The 20,049-nt window shown below is 44.5% G+C and overlaps 2 protein-coding genes across 11 annotated transcripts in view; one reads left to right on the forward strand and one right to left on the reverse strand.

Moving 5' to 3' along the window:
* Positions 1-12,327, forward strand: part of LOC112250131 (exocyst complex component 2) — a 90,253-nt gene extending 77,926 nt beyond the window's left edge. For all 8 annotated transcript variants that reach the window (XM_024420040.2, XM_024420005.2, XM_024420057.2 and 5 more), the window contains 5 exons: positions 3,112-3,167; positions 3,741-3,863; positions 10,835-10,896; positions 11,543-11,602; positions 11,753-12,327. In XM_024420040.2, the coding sequence (XP_024275808.1) occupies positions 3,112-3,167; positions 3,741-3,863; positions 10,835-10,896; positions 11,543-11,602; positions 11,753-11,846 (395 nt within the window). In that variant the 3' untranslated portion in view covers positions 11,847-12,327. The remainder of the gene's footprint in view (positions 1-3,111; positions 3,168-3,740; positions 3,864-10,834; positions 10,897-11,542; positions 11,603-11,752) is intronic.
* A 1,914-nt stretch (positions 12,328-14,241) lies between these two features.
* Positions 14,242-19,806, reverse strand: irf4l (interferon regulatory factor 4 like). Of its 3 annotated transcripts, none has more exons than XM_024420093.2 (9): positions 19,661-19,806; positions 19,142-19,344; positions 18,089-18,275; positions 17,503-17,585; positions 17,040-17,184; positions 16,664-16,765; positions 16,106-16,486; positions 15,403-15,512; positions 14,242-15,130 (listed from the first exon to the last, which is right to left on the reverse strand). In XM_024420093.2, exons 2-9 carry the CDS (start codon positions 19,340-19,342, stop codon positions 14,948-14,950), a joined length of 1,392 nt encoding a protein of 463 aa, XP_024275861.1. In that variant the 5' UTR covers positions 19,343-19,344; positions 19,661-19,806; the 3' UTR covers positions 14,242-14,947. The 3 variants fall into 3 exon arrangements, with proteins under 3 accessions (XP_024275861.1, XP_024275843.1, XP_024275852.1); XM_024420075.2 differs by having other exon boundaries at positions 17,503-17,600; positions 19,661-19,805; XM_024420084.2 differs by having other exon boundaries at positions 17,503-17,600; positions 19,585-19,702.
* Between the last annotated feature and the right edge of the window lie 243 nt (positions 19,807-20,049).

Here is a 20,049-nt window from a genome sequence, read left to right on the forward strand (position 1 = left end):
TGATTTAGTGTGGGCATGCTGCAAACCATTACCCGTGGAAAAAGCAAGACAACTTTCACTGGTTTTGGTCTTTTTTTTCTCTCGTGGTATTACTCTCACAGCGCCCCTTGGAAGTATTAACCTAACCTGAAGTACCAGACACCAGCATACAACTCTTCTATTGTCTTTTCAACATGGCTTGTTAGTGGTGGCTATATTTATACATCCACCATTCCCCAGAGTGAATGTGGGTCTATAAACCACTTTCTCATTAGAAAGACCAAGACCAGGGGCATTTTTCGGACAGATCTAACAAAATGTTAAATCTAATTGCTGACGGTAGCGCAATAGGTTCAGGGCTATGTCAGAACTATTTTTGCTATTTTCACATCCAGAATTATGGCCGCCGTTGCTGGCTGTGGCGCCAAAGGGCTGGGTTTTGATGAATAAACCAGTTGTGGGTGTGTCGAGACTTGGCCCCTCACTGGCCAATGAGAATGTGCTCCATAGCTAAATACGTGGTTGCTTCAAGTTGTGTGTTTTATGTATTGCATTGTCATCAACTCCAATTCCAATGTTAGTCCGTTATAGTTTGTTAAATAGCTTACAGAAACAACGTAACAACATGTAGACCTATCCCATCTTTGTGAAATATGTTAACTTGAACCTGTTTGCAGTCCACATTGTTCTAAGTAATTGCATGGCTTCAATATGGAAATATACATTGAGTGTACAAAACATTATGCTCTTTCCATGACTGACCAGTTGAATCCAAGTGAAAGCTATGATCCCTTAATGATGTCACTTGTTTAGGGCTGTCCCCGACAAAAAAAAAAAATCTTGGTCTGCCAAAAGTCTTATTTCGACTAATCAATTGGTAAAAATGTTTAAATGTGTATTTTTCCATATATAGACAAACCCTATGTTTTTTTTTTTAAATAAAATCAACTACAGTTGAAGTCAGGATGTTTACATACACTTAGGTTGGGGTCATTAAAACTTGTTTTTCAACCACTCCACATATTTCTTGTTAACAAACTATAGTTTTGGCAAGTCGGTTAGGACATCTACTTTGTGCATGACACAAGTAATTTTTCCAACAATTGTTTACAGACAGATTATTTCACTTATAATTCACTGTACCACAATTCCAGTGGATCAGAAGTTTACATACAGTAAGTTAACTGTGCCTGCCTTTAAACAGCTTGGAAAATTCCAGAATAATTATGTCATGGCTTTAGAAGCTTCTGATAGGCTAATTGACATCATTTGAGTCAATTCGAGGTGTACCTGTGGTTGTATTTCAAGGCCTACCTTCAAACTCAGTACCTCTTTGCTTGACATCATGGGAAAATCAAAAGAAATCAGCCAAGACCTCAGGAAAAGAATTGTAGACCTCCACAAGCCTGGTTCATCCTTGTGAGCAATTTCCAAATGCCTGAAGGTACCACATTCATCTGTACAAACAATAGTACGCAAGTATAAACACCATGGGACCACGCAGCCTTCATACCGCTCGGGAAGGAGATGCGTTCTGTCTCCTAGAGATGAATGTATTTTGGTGCGAAATGTGCAAATCAATCCCAGAACAACAGCAAAGGACCTTGTGAAGATGCTGGAGGAATAAGGTACAAAAGTATCTATATCCACAGTAAAACAAGTCCTATATCGACACAACCTGACAGGCCGATCAGCCAGGAAGACCAGACTATGGTTTGCAACTGATGGTCTGATGAAACAAAAATAGAACTGTTTGGCCATATTGACCATCGTTATGTTTGGAGGAAAAAGGGGGAGGCTTGCAAGCCGAAGAACCCCATCCCAACCGTGAAGCACGGGGGTGGCAGTGTCATGTTGTGGGGTGCTTTGCTGCAGGAGGGACTGGTGCACTTCACAAAATAGATGGCATAGTGGTTGAAAAACTAGTTTTAATGACTCCAACCAATGACTCCAAGTGTATGTAAGCTTCTGACTTCAACTCCTATATATTTCTTTGTACTTTTACCCCTTTTTTGTGATTTCCAATTTGTAGTTAGTCTTGTCCCATCACTGTAACTCCCCTTCAGACTCGGGAGAGGCAAAGGTCTGGAGCCATGCGTCCTCCGAAACACAACCCTGCCAAGCCCTACTGCTTCATGACACACTGCTCGTTTAACCCGGAAGCCAGCCAGGAGTCACATTGCAGGCACCTGGCCCACCACAAGGAGTCGCTAGAGCGCGATGGGACAAGGAAATCCCGGCCGGCCAAACCCTTCCCTAACCCGGACGACACAGGGTCAATTGTGCGCCGTCTCATGGGTCTCCCAGTCACGGCCAGCTGGGATTGATCCAGGGTCTTTAGTGACACCTCAAACGGGAGGCCCTGAGAGCAAATAATTCTAATCAAATGCTAAACGATTGAAACCATTTGTTTCAAATAGGCTCTCTCTAAATACACTAATACACTAAATACACTAAGGCTCTCTCTAAATACACTAATATTAAAACAATGCAGACTGTGGAGGGTGTTACACACATCCAAACCTTTCACAGTAGCTGCACAAAGAGCCAATATAAGGAATAAAGGGAATGCCCACTCACCGTTATACTGCTGCCAAATATACACTTATAAACATAATCATAGCCATCTAACAGATCAGATGACATTCACACTTCTCCAGAAGTTGCATTGCATGCGCACCACGGACGATCTCACAATAAAGCCAGGACAGTGAATCATTCTAATAAGTTTGCTTTTTTTTTTTTTTTTTTTTACCAATCTGTTTTGTTTTAAACAACAACAATAAATACATGTACATTTTAATTATATCATAAAATTGCCAGGATAAAAAAGTCACAGCGCTGGGATAAGACTGGTAAATGACCAATCCTTACTCAACAGAAGGTAGCAGAACGCTGGCTTTAATAGGTCGAAATTGCAAATGAATGTGTGTTTGACACTAGTGCCGCCTTAACGCCAGACAAAAATAGAACTCCAAGCTTGACACAACTTTTGTTCCACACCCACTCCATTTTAGTCTGGTCTTATTGTAAAAGAAAACGTGTCAATGTTTGGTCTGGGATCATTTTCATTTGAACAGGTTTGGGTGTTGGACTGGGTTTTGATGTCATTGTGAAACTACTCTCCTACAGGTGTGAGGAACTACCTGAAAGAAGCCTTGGTGAACATCATCACTGTCCATGCAGAGGTAATTCTTGTACTCAAAGACATGCACGATTAAAATTACTTTTACTTTTTTTTGTATTTGACTTTTTCTCCCCATATTTCGTTCTTGTCTCGTCACTGCAACTCCCCAATGGGCTCGGGAGAGGCGAAAGTGGAGTCGTGTCCTCCGAAACATGACCCGCCTAACTGCGCTCCTTAACACCTGCCAGCTAAACCCGGAAGCCAGCCGCACCAATGTGTCGGAGGAAACACAGTTCAACCGGCGACCAGGGTCAGCCTGCAGGCACCCAGCCCGCCACAAGGAGTCGCTAGGGAGAGATGAGCCAAGTAAAACCAAACCCTCCCCTAAGCCGGACGACGCTGGGCCAATTATGCACTGTCCTATGGGACTCCCGGCCACGGCTGGTTGTGGCACAGCCCAGGAATGAACTCTGGTCTGTAGTAACGCCTCTAGCCCTATGATGCAGTGCCTTAGACCACTGCTTTTCTGTACAATGACTAGAACCTCTCACCGTTACTTACATTAAATCAGTAGACTTACATAATTCATTGAATCAGTGGACACCTCCAATCTAACCCTCTCTCTCTCCTTTAGGTCTTCACAGTGTCTAAGGACCTAGTTCCCAGGGTTTTGAGTAGAATCATTGAGGGTGTGGCGGAAGAGATGAGTCGCCTGATGCAGTGTGTCTCCTCCTTCAGCAAGAACGGAGCCATACAGGTACACACACACTTTCAGTTTGCCACTCTCTCCGGTAAGTCAAATGGGCCAGTTGTGCAGGGATTTACCCTCTTTTACTGACCACAGTAACCCCCAACTACCTCTTCCAAACCAGCTGTACTACCTACTTGTCACACCCTGATCTGTTTCACCTGTCTTGTGCTTGTCTCCACCCCCCACCAGGTGTCTCCTATTTTTCCCCATTATCCCCTGTGTATTCATACCTGCGTTTTATGTTTGTCTGATGCCAGTATGTCTTGTCGGGTCTTACCAGTGTGTTTTCTTCCCGGATCTGACCTTTCTGCCTGTCCTGACCCTGAGCCTGCATGCCGTTCTGCGCCTGTTTGACCTTTCCTTGGATTACGAACTGCCTGCCCTCGACCGGCCTTTTACCTGCCCCTTAGTACGATATGCAGAATATTTATTATACAATCTGCCTCTTGTCTCTGCATCTGGGTCATATCCTGAGTTGTGGTAGTACGAACTGGCCATGACTGACCCAACAGACTCGGACCAGCTCTGCAACACTGTCTTCTCCCAAGGAGCTACTATTGGAAGACATGAGGAGTTCCTTCATAGGCTTATGGAAAGACTCCAGACCATGGCAGAACACCATGACCATGCTTTCAATGCATTACTGGAGCTATTCCGCAGATTATCTACCAGGCAGCAAGCCACTACGGTAACCTCCCAGACTCTCCGTATCCCCGCTACCAGCGGCGTTTTCCCCTAGCCTACCCCGGCTTACCTCCTCCGAAGCGCTATGCTGGTGATCCCAGAAGCTGCCGGGTGTTTCTCTCCCAGCGCTCCCTCATTTTCGAGCTGCAGCCCTCTATGTTTCTGTCTGACCATTCTAAGATAACATATCTTATAACGCTGATGTCCGGGAGGGCACTCGCCTGGGCTACGGCGGTGTGGGAGCAACAATCCACCGTTTGCCTTAGGCTGGAGGATTTCATGGCAGAAGTAAGGAAGGTGTTCGACTCTCTGTTGTCTGAGAGAGAGGTGGGTCGTAAAGCTTCTTCAACTGTGTCAAAACCACTGTAGTGTGGCAGACTACGCAGTAGACTTTTGCACTTTAGCCACCAAGTGTGCCTGTACCCCAGAATCCCTGTTCAACATGTTCCTTCATGGACTATCACTGTGAATTAAGGACGACCTCGTAGTCCGGGAACTGCCCTTGGACCTCGAATCTCTCCATAGCCTTGACCATAAGGATCGTTGGGTGACTACTGGAACGCAGTAGGGAAAGGTCTGATCCCGGGCACATGCACCCGTCCACGATATTCCCCTCGCCTCCGAAGAACTCCGGAAATCCGTGACGCTTGCATTCCCAAGAGAATCCAATGTCACCAAAGTTCCCTCAGAAATCATTGAGGACTGTCGACTCGCCTCCTACGGCGCCCATGCAACTGGACAGGGCTAGATTGTCCCTTGAGGAATGTTTACACAGACTCTAAAATCTGTATGTATTGTGGAATTTCAGGACATTACATTACTGTCCAGTAAAAAGCCCAGGCTCATCAGTAGGTACGAATACGCTGGTGGGCCATGCAGGGAGTCTCCCAGCCCCCATTTAGTCATACTCCTCTCCATGCTATCCTGTTGTGGGGTGACCGGTTTAAATCTCTCCAGGTACTCATGGACTCTGGGGCCGATGAGCGCTTTATAGACACTACCCTGGTGTCGGAGCTGGGTATCTCCACAGAACTCCTCTCCGTTCCTATGGACACCAGAGCATTGGATGGACGCTCTATTGGCAGGGTTACCCACAGTACTATTCCTATTAACCTGCGAGTGTCAGGGAATCACAGTGAGTCCATGCGGTTCCTGCTCATTGAATGTCCTCATGCAGCCGTGGTTTTGGGTTTTGTCGTGGCTCCAGAGGCACAACCCCCTGATCGACTGGGCTACGGGCTCTATCCTGGGTTGGAACCCGTTCTGCCATGCACATTGCCTCAGGGCAGCGCAGCCCGCCCCTGGACATCCTCCTTTGGCTTGCAGAAAGCCTTGGATCTCTCCGCAGTTCCCGTGGAGTATCAGGACCTCTGGGAGGTTTTCAACAAGGCACGCGCCACATCTCTTCCTCCGCATCAACTGTTTGACTGCGCCATTGACCTCCTCCCTGGCACTACACCGCCTTGGGGTGGCTTTATTACCTGTCTTGCCTGTAGACCAGGACCATAGAAGGGTACATTGAGAACTCTCTGGGAGCAGAGTTCATTCATACTTCTTCCTCCCCTGCCAGAAGAAGAAGGACAAAACCCTGCGCCCATGTGTCGACTACTGGGGCCTTAACCTTTTTGGGATAGGGGGCAGCATTTTCACTTTTGGATGAATAGCGTGCCCAGAGTGAACTGCCTCCTACTCTGTCCCAGATGCTAATATATGCATATTATTATTAGTATGTTTGAATGATGTCTGTGAGTATAACAGAACTCATATGGCAGGCGAAAACCTGAGAAAAATCCAACCAGGAAGTGGGAAATCTGAGGTTTGTAGTTTTTCTAAGCTTGGCCTACCAAATACACAGTGTCTATGGGGTCAAGTTGCACTTCCAAAGGCTTCCACTAGATGTCAACCGTCTTTAGAAACTTGTTTTAGGCTTCTGCTATAAATGAGGGGGAATGGGAGCTGAATGAGTCATGGATCTGGCAGAGTGTCTCAGGCTCGTGATGTGCGTTCCCGACAGAGTTGGCTCTCGTTCCAGTGCTTTTCTACAGACAATGGAATTCTTTGGTTGGAACTTTATTGATGATTTATGTTAAACATCCTAAAGATTGATTCCATACATCGTTTGACTTGTTTCTACGACCTGTAACGGAACTTTTTAAGTTTTTGTCTGGACGTGGTGCTCACGCCACATGAAGATGGATTACTGTGCTGAACACGCTAACAACAAGTGGCTATTTGGACATAAATGATGGACATTATGGAACAAATCAGTCATTTATTATCAAACTGGGATTCCTGGGAGTACCTTCTGATGAAGATCATCAAAGGTAAGTGAATAAAGATCATCAAAGGTAAGTGAATATTTATAATGTTATTTCTAACTTCTGTTGACTCCAACATGGCAGATATTTCTTTGGCTGGATTGGGCTCTGAGCGCCGTACTCAGATTATGCTTTTTCCGTAAAGTTTTTTTGAAATCTGACACAGCGGTTACATTAAGGAGAAGTCTATCTTTAATTCTGTGAATAACACTTGTATCTTTAACAATGTTTATTATGAGTATTTCTGCAAAATCATCTGATGTTTTGGAATCAAAACATTACTGCACGTAACGCGCCAATGTAAACTGAGATTTTGGGATATAAATATGCACATTATCGAACAAAACATACATGTATTGTGTAACATTATGTCCTCTGAGTGTCATCTGATGAAGATCATCAAAGGTTAGTGATTAATTTTATCTTTGGCTGGAAAAATGGCTGTGTTTTTTTGACTTGGCTATGACCTAATCATATGTTGTGCTTTCGCTGTAAAGCCTTTTTGAAATCGGACACGATGGGTAGATTAACAAGAAGTGTATCTTTCATTTACTGTATTGGACTTGTTAATGTGTGAAAGTTAAATATTTAAAAAAAATGTTTTTGAATTTCACGCACTGCCTTTTCAGTGGAATGTTGTCGAGGGGTTCCGCTAGCGGAACACCTGCCCTAGTTAATGACATCTCGGTAAAGAACCGTTACCTGCTACTGTAACAGGGTTATATTGGTGATTCCCCTTGCCACTTTATTGTTAAGCCAATGGGGTTTGGGTTTGAGTTTGTCTTGCCTTCACCTACTCAACATGGCATCTTATTGGCTGGTTTGCGTAGTTTGCTTACGAGGGGGGATGTTCCAGTTAGAATCGCCCCAGTGAACAAGCACCAAACCAGCGGTAAGTTGTTGGTTGCAAAGCACTGTACATCAAAAGTGATTTTTATACTCTCAAGTGATGATTTAAATGTACAATCTATATCAAATTGTTTGTAAATGTTATTCGAACATCACACATAAGATGCAGCAGTTTTTGGAGAATATTTGTTGTGCATTTTGTTGTAGAGAATTCCCGCCAGTACTAGCTAGCAACTTACTGTGTCTGGTGGGGGGGTTCATATATTTTGTACAGTGCGTGAGTGCAGAGTTGGATGGTGAGATGTGCATTGCATGACGTGCAATTTTGTGCCGTTCCTATCAGGTACATTGTTAAAGATATTATATTGTAATTGTATTATTTTGGTAACTAGCCCAGTGAACAAGCACCAAACCAGCGTGCGTGAGTACAGAGTTGGATGGTGAGACGTGCATTGCATGACGTGCAATTTTGTGCCGTTCCTATCAGAATAAATCTACATGACTGGTGCTACATGTTGGAGTTCCGTGTCGATGACTGATTGTACACAATGCAAGAAGAGTACTGTTACACTACCACTCCTCGCCTTTCGAGCGTCTCCAGGGGGAGACCGTATTCTCGAAGTTGGACCTTCGGAACGCCTACCATCTGGTTCGGATACGGGAAGAAGACGAATAGAAGACAGACTTTAACTTCTTCGATATAGGGGGCGCTCTTTTAATTTTTGGATAAAAAAACGTTCCCGTTTTAAACAAGATATTTTGTCACGAAAAGATGCTCGACTATGCATATAATTGACAGCTTTGGAAAGAAAACACTCTGACGTTTCCAAAACTGCAAAGATATTATCTGTGAGTGCCACAGAACTGAAGCTACAGGCGAAACCAAGATGAAATTTCAAACAGGAAAAGGCCCCAGATTTTGAAGGCGCTGTGTTCCAATGTCTCCTTTTTGGCTGTGAATGCGCCAGGAATGAGCTTACACTTTCTGTCGTTTCCCCAAGGTGTCTGCAGCATTGTGACGTATTTGTAGGCATATCATTGGAAGATTAACCATTTTACATTACATCTACCAAGTGCTCGCTTGGTGTCTTCCGTCGCAATTATTGCGTAATCTCCAGCTGCGTGTATTTTCCATTTGCTTCCCAGGAGAAACCCAACTGCCACGAATGATTTGTCATCTAATAGATATGTGAAAAACACCTTGAGGATTGATTCTAAACAACGTTGCCATGTTTCTGTCGATATTATGGAGTTAATTTGGAAAAAAGTTTGGCGTAGTAATGACTGAATTTTCGTTTTTTTTTTTCTTAGCCAAACGTGATGAACAAAACGGAGCGATTTGTCCTACACAAATAATCTTTTTGGAAAAACTGAACATTTGCTATCTAACTGAGAGTCTCCTCATTGAAAACATCCGAAGTTCTTCAAAGGTAAATGATTTTATTTGAATTGCTTTTCTTGTTTTTGTGAAAATGTTGCCTGCTGAATGCTAGGCTTAATGCTATGCTAGCTATCAATACTCTTACACAAATGCTTGTGTAGCTATGGTTGAAAAGCATATTTTGAAAATCTGAGACAGTGTTGTTAACAAAAGGCTAAGCTTGTGAGTGAATATATTTCTTTCATTTCATTTGCGATTTTCATGAATAGTTAACGTTGGGTTATGGTAATGAGCTTGAGGCTATGATTATGCTCCCGGAAACGGGATTGCTCGACGCAAGAAGTTAACACAGCTAATGGGCACTACGAGTGTCTGGTTGTGCCATTCGGACTGACCAACACTTCCACAGTGTTCCAGGCTCTGGTCAATGATGTGCTCCGTGACATGTTGAACTGGTTCGTGTTTGTCTACCTTGACAAAATCGCTGTCTATTCCCATTCGGTTCAGGAGTGTGTTCTCCACATCCGACAAGTCCTCCAGCACCTCCTGAAGAACTAGAAGTGTGAATTTCATCGCTTCACCATCTCATTTATTGGGATACGTCATCGCTGCCGGGAACATTTTAGATTGATCCGGACAAGGTGAGAGCGGTGGTGGAGTGGCCCCACATCCAGAGTGAAGCTGCAGCTTCTTAATCCATCCGGACCCGTCCTGTCAGTTCGTAATGGAGGTTGACACCTCGGACGTTGGACCCGTCCTGTCCCAGCGTTCTTCTCGGATCGTAGTCTCGGATCGTGGTCTTCAGTTCTCGTCACGATTCTGGAAGGCTTTCTGCAACCTCATTGGGTCATCAGCCAGCCAGTCCTCCTGGTTTCATCCTCAATCTAGCGGCCAGTCGGAGCTTGCCAATCAGGACCTGGTGACGACTCTTCGGTGCCTCATCTCAGCCAACCCCACCCACCTGGAGCCAATAACTTGTGTGGGTGGAATACGCCCAGAACATCCTTCCCTGCTCGGCCATTGGTCTCTCGCCCTCCGACTGCTCCGTGGGTTATCAGCCCCGGCTCTTCCCTGAGCAAGAGGAAGAGGTCCAGATGTTTGTCCACCGCTGTCGGCATACCTGGAAGAGTTATAGCTGGTAGCCGGGACCCGGTCCGCTTGTCTACGATACCTGGAGGTGGTCTTAAGAAGAGCGGACCGCCACCAGACCCTGGCTACCCGCTATCGTCTCGGGCAGAGGGTATGGTTCTGCACTCCGGGTGAGTCCTGTAAACTCCCCCCCCCGCTTTATCCGCCCTTTCCCCATCTCTAAAGTCCTTAGCCCCATCGCTGTTTGTCTTCTGTTGCCCCGCACCCTCTGTATACATCCCACTTTCCATGTGTCTAGGATTAAACCTCTGTCTCACTGCCCTGTGTCTCCTGTTCCCGTTTCTCTTGCTCTCAAGTTTTGTTTTTCTAGTCTTCCCAGATCTGACCTTTCTGCCTGTCCTGACCCTGAGCCTGGCTGCCATTCTGTCCCTGTTTGACCCTGCCTTGAATTACGAACCACTGCCTGCCCTCGACCTGCCCTTTGCTTGCCCCTTTGTATAATAAATATTCTGAGTATCGAACTATTCACCTCCTGTGTCTGCATCTGGGTCATATGATGTTGATACTTTAAGTACCCTAAGTATATCTGTATATGCTTTTATCCGTTCCTTCCTTTCTCTTTATCCTCTTTCATCCCTCTCTTTCTCTCTCTGCAGGCCCGTTTGGAGATAGATTCTCTGAGAGATGCTGTAGCCTCCTACCTGTCATCTGAGAGCCAGTAAGGCCCATAGAACCCCCACTGACAATGTACACCACTACACACCTGTTTACCACACGTACACATACACTACACTTCCATACACTGAATTACAGAGATTATACATTACTCTCACTTTCATTCCTGTAAATCACATTCATCTTCCCCACACCTCTAGTCGTCATCACCTGGTGGTATATGGAAAAGGAAGCGAAAGCAGAACTTTACCAGCAATCCAACTGGTTTAATCAGGTTCTGTGACTTAAGCAGAACTTTACCAGCAATCCAACTGGTTTAATCAGGTTCTGTGACTTAAGCAGAACTTTACCAGCAATCCAACTGGTTTAATCAGGTTCTGTGACTTAAGCAGAACTTTACCAGCAATCCAACTGGTTTAATCAGGTTCTGTGACTTAAGCAGAACTTTACCAGCAATCCAACTGGTTTAATCAGGTTCTGTGACTTAAGCAGAACTTTACCAGCAATCCAACTGGTTTAATCAGGTTCTGTGACTTAAGCAGAACTTTACCAGCAATCCAACTAGTTTAATCAGGTTATGTGACTTAATATGAGTCTGTCTTTGTGTTATGGTATGTCTCTCTCTCCTTCTGTGTGTGTAGTATAATTTGTTGGTATGTTTGGTGTTAACTGTGTATATCTTGTTTAAGCGCCAGCTTCAAGCAGGCTCTGGAGGTCCTTCCCCAGCTACACAACGGAGCAGACAAAAAGTAAGTCATTCATTAAGGTTCAAGCTGCCACTAGAACAAGATTCATGATGAAAAATGCCAACCTGCACAGTACAGTGGGGATGATTCTACCTCTTATTTTCCCTCTGTCTGTCTCGCCTTCTCTCTCCCTCCCTCTCTCTCTCTCTCTAGGTTACTGGAGGAGCTGCTGAATAAGTTTAAGAGCAGTATGCAGCTCCAGCTCACCTGTTTCCAGCCCTCTAATGTCCAGCCTGTCAAGAGATGAGTCTGTACAATGTCTCTTCAACATTAATATAGTGGCACTATAGTATCTCTATCAAATATGTGCAATGCCTATTTACTTGCACCGATAAACTCTCGTAGCTTTTTGTTAAATTGTTATAAGATCTAGAATGGAAATTAGCACACTAGTCTTTTTCACGCTAATCTCTTTTTTAATCTTAGATATGTACATTCATTTTCTGAGTTAATCTCATAGTTAATCTGGGCAGCCCCTCTACTGTGGAATCATGCTAATTATGCTATTGTTAGATGGCCACTCATCTAGAAATCAGCATCCCAGTCCCTTGTAGGCAAGCTAGGTCATGCTAGCCTGGTGTTTGAGACAAGACTGTCTCTCTTCTACTGAGAAACCAGTCAACATATGTGGTCCCTGATTTCTGTATGTTCATAAAGAAACTGCTCATTATGCTCTGTCCTCTTATTACCGTCTCAATTGACAAATAAAGACACATTTATATTATTTATGTTCTTGTAACCAGCCACATTTGTGACAGTGAAAGAGAGAGCATATAGTCATCTCTGTCCCATAGACGGTAAGGCCTCAGCCGTGCAACAGTACGTTAATAGCCAAAACAGTCACCTCTGGCGGTTGTTGTACTGACAGCTCACGCAATGTCTGGCACAATAGAGTCTGGGGTAGGGCCGGTTAGGGTATTGGTAGGGCGGGGTGGGGAGTGGTCTATGTTAACTCCTTAGTTACTGGCTATAAACCAAAATGTTGCACAGAGATTCGGTTGTAGGTGTGAGGAGTTAGCAATTACTGAACTGGGATGGATGGTTGCGGTTTTGAAGTGTGTGTGGTCAGATGTAGTAGTAGTAGACGAAGGCTGCCACACCCATGACTCGTGCTGAGTCGTGGGATTCTCAAAGGGCGCGTCCCTAGAACCGGCACTGTGGGATTTTATCACAAAATATTGTAACATTTTACACACGTACATGACTGATTATGAAAACATCACTCATTACGAGACAACTCAACACAAAACATGATGGGGATTTGAATAACTTACCAGAAATCAACTAGCGCTAACCAAAAAATGCTAATAAAAGATCATGAGATTGAAATGTTTTACAACAATATGTAAGTTTTAGTTTTTTATTATTAGACAATAATTTGCCATATTATTTTTGTTACTGCTTCAACAACACTTGTCTACAGATTACAGGTAATGCATTTGTTACAACTTGTGTGTCAATTAATTTTAGTTTGCAAACGCACTGCAACAAATGACGTATGTTATTATTAACGACGCGGATGTGAACCTATTATTCTCTTTAGCGCCCACAAGCCCTTGCAAGGGACACTTGAAAAAGAGATTTCGTCCTGCTTAAAATTTTGAATAAGTAAATGTTCTTATCGACAAAACAAACCCAAAAACGTGCCAATGTTCTTATTGCCACTATCGACTGTTTCAGACAAGTCAAACCTCAAATGTCTTAATGTAGGCTACATTATCAGCAGCAGCAGCCCATTTTTTTCTAAGGCCAGGCAGGGGGAAAAGTCATTTAGACAGGGTGTTTTGATTGTCTGTTCTAAACGTAGCTCTGTCTTTGTAGTGTCCACCCACGGATTCATTCACAACAGCAGTAGGTTCAAAGCCCTCAGGTCTCATCCTTCTTCCACCGGTAGACTGTTTACAGCAATAGAGAGGTGAGGAGGGGAGTTTTGCACCGCACTTCTGTTCCATCCGGGACGCCGCAGGTCGAGAGGACCAGGCCTATCAATCAAAACATGTTGACATTGATCTCATTCTCTGAAATGGGTGATGTTGACACTGGCAGTAGGTAGAGGGATTTTTGTAGGTAGATGGTGGAGTGGAAAGTGTCAGGCAAACCAGTTGGTTCTGTGTTGATTATTATCAAAAATCTGTTATTTTGCCATTGTATGTTTTCTCATTTATTTAAGTTGGCTACATGTGTGCACATTTTTCTGTGTGATTTACATTAACAGCCATTTCTCCTCCGTAAGGTATTACAATGTGGTATCAAGTGTCGTCATCAGCCTTGTTTACCTTATTAGACCGTGGAGTAGTAACCACACAGATGTGTCACTCATTCTGGGGTTTTCACTATTCTTCCATGGAAGTTAAAATGTTGTTTGGCATGTCAAAGGCACCCCAGGAAACAGTTCTAAACCCTCTTCAGTTCTAATGCCTCTCTGGGGCGGAAAGAGTGGCCGACCTCTTCCTCCTCCCCTGGTGATGTCATCACCCATTGTTTATGACCGCGTTCTCCTGCGAGTGTGTTTGATTAACCAGCATCATCCTGCATCTGAACCAGGCTTCCTGTACACACACAAAGGATGTCACTTCTCACAAATCCCTTATCTAACACGAGCCCTCTTTCTATTCATTTGATGTGTCTCAAAACATGCAACGTTTTTTTTTTGCTTAAAACATTTTAATTATTCCATTACAAAACATTCCCCAATGTATGACACAATGAGCCAATCCAAAGGTTCGGCATGCTAGTACGTGTTTCAGTGTGGTCGAATCTCAGTGGTAGTCTTTGGTCATCTCTGAACTGCAGTATTTATGATTGAGGAAATGTGATGCTATACACTAGAAGTAACAGGGCAAATGTATTTACAGAAGAAATCATGTCAACATCAGCATGGCCATACTACACACGATCATACAATAAAACGCAGATACAAAAACACACACACACACATGACTCTAGAGCATGTCGATACAATCACTACAGCTGTCAGTTCTGTTGTCACAAAGTGGACCTTGCAAAACGGCGGTCAAGTTTGAGTCTTTAAGGCCAAAGGATGGCTCCCTGAGAGTAGGTGAAAAACAGTTTGATCCATAGGAATTTGGGGTGTTGACTCCCTTACAACACACATCTACAGCATACAACTATCTGTTAGTCTCTTCAGTGGTCCCAGTGTACGTTCCCCCATGGCCTGGTTAAGTTCAGTTTGGCTTGGATGGGCATAGTTCTGCTTCAGCTTTGATGGAAATGTGTGATCCAGAGTACAGTGTGACAACTCTGTCCTCGGCTCCCCAGGCTCTCCCTCTCTTCTCCTCTCCCCATGTCCTGCACCGCAGTCTGACTGATCAGAGATGGTCAGATTAGTCAGTCCTGCAGGGTGTTGCTATGGTGATGTGTGATGACCCTCTGGTAGTCCTCGGTTATGGAAGGGGTCATGCTGTGTTCCGTGACCCCAGGGAGAGGGAGGTCGTAGCTGCGGTAGTAGTGTCCGCTGGACTGCTGGTGCTGGGTGTAGTACAGCAGCTGCCTGGCAAACATGGGTTCCACCTGCAGGAGTGGAGGGGAACAGCAGGGATTACTACTGGTGTCACAGAGGTGGTGGTAAGGGGGGTTAGGTGGTGAGATAGAAGGGGGACTGTACTGTAAGTGCTATGTATGAGTGTGGGTGTTACAAGGAATCCAACTGATATTTTGTGAGAGATAGATGGAGGTTACGGGGTATATACAGGGTCAGGATTAGTTGATGGGGTGTGAGTAAAGTAGAGCGGGGCATTGAAGACAGGTGGCGGTCATGTTGATGTTAGGGGATGGTTCTATACCTGTACAGTGAGGGTCCTCTGTCTCTGGGGATCCAGACACTCGTCTCCGAAGCTCAGCAGCACCTGGAGACGTGGAGGGGGCCGACAGTGGAGGGCATAGCCCTGCAACTCTGGTAGATAGAGAGAAATAGAGGTTAATAGGGTCTAGATGGTCAGGTTAGGTACAGAGGAGCGGCATGGAGAGGGGCGACTGGAGGGAATAACCCTGCAGGTCTGAGATAGCAGGGGGGAGGAGGAGAGAGAGTGGTGGTAGAGAAAATTGATTGTAGCTCTGAGAGATGGAAGTAGAGAGGGATTCAATCTAGAGGATAGGGTTGGGTAGAGAAGTTTGCAAGGAGGGGACATTGGGTCGATAAAGGGTTAATTTATTTTGACCAATGCGAATTCCTATGAACTGGAGTGGTGGTGACTTTAGAGGTCATGTGACTGGGTGGAAAGTCCTGTGTCTATATGCAAATTAACCCAATCAGGCTGAACACATCTGTGGTAGGGCAAGGTGGGCGGGGATGAGGTCACATGACTGTATAATGTCCTATTCTTAAGTGTGTGGTGGGGAGTATTGAGGCAAGCTCAACATAATATTTACAGGAAAGGAGGACGTGTCTGCTTCCTGTCCACGACAAGGAAACAGCATGACAACAGTGCGGTTTAGTTTGCCAGTGAATGAGATGTGTGCGCCTGCCTGCAGTTTACGTTAACTTACCTGTGAGGTAGTCCTGTGTGTGCAGTAGTTTACAGGTGTGTTCTCTCTCCAGCTTGTTGGGTTTGTCTACATAGGATGATAACCCTCCCTCCCAGAACACTCTCTCCTGGCACAGCCGCCGGGCGTAGAGGCCATCTGGGGCCATCCACAGTAGCACGCCCCTCTCCAGGGGACAACTAGGGGGGCTAGGAGGACACTCCTCCCCCCTCCCCAGGGCTGGGAGGCTGTCCAGGGGTAGGGGCACCAGGTCTGGACCCACAGTGGGGGAATAAAGCTTTTCGTCTGGGGAGCAGGGAGCGATGCGACAGCCCTCTGGACTGGAGGTGGTCACCTCCCTCCACAGAGAGTCTCGGTAAAACACTGACACATGTAACCGCATATCTGGGGTGGAGGAAGGAGTACAGGTAAGAGAAACAGCATAAAAATCAGAGTATTTAGCTAACTCTTGGAATACAGTATAAATTTGCCTTAAGTATAATGCGCAATTATGTGGACTACAATCAAAATTATAATTTGTAAGTCAACATTGACGTAAATAAGCGTGTGTGTGTACTGTACCTGAGAGTGCCTCTGCTGATCTCATGCTGGTGTCCAGTGTGAAGGGGGAGGGCTGGGCGTCAGTAGCGCTGTAGGTGTAGAAGGACCCTGTGATCTGGTAACCTGCAAACACAGAGAGACATGACCTCAATAAAGGCACGTATTCCAACACACCAGAAAAGCATACACGCAAACATCATGAGCCTGAATCGACGATCACACATTGAGGTCAATGGAAGACTTATGCAAAAAAAAAGTGAGTTATTTGAGCAGATGTCAAGTTAGGGTTTAGGCTCATGAGAGCCCTTTGCATAACTACAGATACATAACAGCTGCACAGCCTACATTAGATTCTATCACACAAGTGGAAAAATATATGCTGTGGTATTAGGCCTACCGTTGTCCATGCTGGGCCCCTGGGCCCAGGATAGGCTGCGTGAGGGGTAGGGGCACTGGGCATAGGGCAGCTCAGGAAGAGAGGCCTGCTCTGGAAGATAGTCCTTCATCCAGCCTCGCTCTGTACTGGGCATGTACCCAGGCATCTATAGAGAAAGAGATACCTGTCAGTCAAACAATCACCTCTACACACGGGACCAACTACGATTCAGAATATGAATGGAAGAGGAACTATCACTAAGACTGTGCTCATGTGATATTGTGCGCTAATCACTCAATGAGTTCATGCCTGAAAGGGTGGGTTCAGAGTCCCTTGTCATGTGATGTTGATGACACACTCGCCAATCCATGCAGCTGTTCCCTTTACTCACTAACACACACACATACAGACACACACACACACGTAAACACACGCCACAAACAAAACCTCTAAGAGGTGAGAGTTTACAGACTACCATAATTACCTGTGTCTGCAGGGCGGGGTATGGGGGTAGCATGGGGTAACTCAGAGGACTCAGGGGGTTGCCACCATCCTCCTGTTTGGATCCTGATAGCAAGAAATCTGTTACATAGGAGTAATAATTTAAACACTCGCCACATGAGTAATCACACAGACATTCAACGGCACTCTTAAATTATGAGAGGGTAGATAGTAGTTTGTAATTACACATGAATAATCAAGAGTTTATCAATAAAAGCTAATAATGAATATGAAATATCAGAGAAAGCAAATGGATGCCAAAGTCTTGCGGTTTGGCAGCCTGATTTTCCAGTATACTGAAATGTTTCTATTGTTTCTATTATTTGCACATAAGTCACTGGCCCCTATCAAAACCTGCTGGGGCATTCAGTGCATGGGTGCCATCTGTGTTTCCTTCTGATAGTAGTGCATATAATAAAAACATACATATATGGAAGCGGATTCAATAACTTTCTATAGGTTTTTCCACAAATTTCATCATTTGAATGAATTATAAACTGCAACGTAAAATTACAGCATGAATCCTAGGCCACTATATTTAAAGTAAATGCAAAATAAATTAAACTGACGCTTCTTGGCGCACTCCGGGATGATCCGGTAGACTTTGTATGGGTCTGAGATGTCCAGCTGACTTCGCTGCACGAGCTCCTCGAAGTCGTTACTTTTGTTGAGCGCACACCGCAGGCGCGTCTTCCACGTTGGCGGGTCCAGTTTGTCGATGCCCTCCCGAAACTTTCCTTTAAACAGCGCCCAAGCCTGCAGAAATGTCACATAAAACAGAGTCGTCAGACACGGATAATGAATCACCGGTGCATAAATTGGTAAATCCTATGCATAATGGATTTGGCACCTCAACCTACCCAAAGCTTAGTTGAAGTTAGTAGTTGTAGCTTTTATTAGTGGAAGGCCTAGTAGTTGTAAAACGACTTTTTTATGGTGTTAATTAAAAATATATATTATTATTATTTCATTGTTATTATTACAAGACAGTAGTTGCTATATTATTCTTGTGACTAAGTATTTAAAATATATATGTATATTTGGACACTTCAAATCGAGATGCTACCACTACAGCTAAGTCTGTTATCTAACCTGTTACCTAGTCACTTTACCCCTACTTTTTGTACATCGCTACCTCAATTACCCCGTACCTCTGCACATCTTCTCGGTACTGGTACTTCCTGTATATAGGCATGTTATTTTTACTCGTTATTGTTATTCACTGTGCATTGTTTCCTCGTGTCACTATTTCAAATGTTTATCTTTATTTTTAACTCTGTGTTGTTGGGAAATGACCCATAAGTAAGCATTTCACTGTTAATCTACACCTGTTGTTTACGAAGCATGTTACAAATAACATTTGATTTGATTCAAGTTATTTTATCCTGCACAAATTTCAAATAAATAAAAAGCACCTACTTTACTCATCACTAGTCTAATTGTACTGTGTGTAGCTCCTTGTGTGGTTCAAATGTATGAACTCAGTACTGTAAGTAGCTCTGAAGAAGAGTGTCTGCTAAAATATTCAAATGTAATAGCCTACACATCTCTCGCACATGCAGTGCGTAAATGCAGAATGTTGGAGACATTCATTTGAGGCCCCGTACCATACAGTAGCCTACCTTGAAGAGAGCGGCATCCTCGTCCCGGTTGTAGTCCTGCTTGCCCGCGTGCTTCCATGGTATCCTGAAGATGCTCTTTTCTTCGTTCTCCCAGACCAGGCCCTGGTACTTCCCGGTATCCACCTGCTCGATTAGCCACGAGCGGAGCTTTCCGTTCCCACAGCTCACCGTAGACATCCCGTAGTCCGACTCAGGGTTCATCTCTAGCCAAGAGACAGGTGCATGGTCAGGACAGTATAGGCTATATTGGTAAATATTATAGGGACTAAGATATTTAGACTACAAATTATCCATAACACATGAATTTGCCTAAAAATATCTGCGAAAATGTTATTGCTGGAGTTTTTTGTGACATTGCTTGCGTATACTAAAACTGCATACCAATTATGTAAATTGTATAAAAATAATTTAAGAATAGGCTACATTCACTTTTGAACACTTACTTGCATGTAAACGTATTTTTTTGCTGCAGGTAGCCTATAGATTTGAGCGGGAGCAGAGCAAATGTCCTTGACTTACCGCTGAAACTCGAAACCCCTTTGAGTTTTGAAATCAATCAGTCTTGAAAGATCATAATGCAGCGTGACAACTCAACTTAAATCAGTTGTAGATGGGGGCGGGGCGAAATAAAGTCGAGCGTGGATGCTGGGCTGTTCGCGTCTGTGAACCTTCATGCTGCGCATGCCTCCCGTAAACGGCAGGGGAAACCCTCGCGAACGTCAGTCGCAGAAAAAGACACCCGCAACGCTGGAAAGTGGAGCAATCTGTTCACCAGTCGAGAGCAAAGCAATTCTTTGAAATTATATAAACCAATGATATAGGCTAATTCTACATCCTGTCACGGAAAGCCTAAGCCTATATTGTTTTCATGATAAAATCTGTCTCCAGTAGGCTATAGATGTAGGCTA

Source organism: Oncorhynchus tshawytscha, linkage group LG01 (genome assembly GCF_018296145.1).
Source record: "Oncorhynchus tshawytscha isolate Ot180627B linkage group LG01, Otsh_v2.0, whole genome shotgun sequence".
Lineage (NCBI taxonomy): Eukaryota > Metazoa > Chordata > Actinopteri > Salmoniformes > Salmonidae > Oncorhynchus > Oncorhynchus tshawytscha.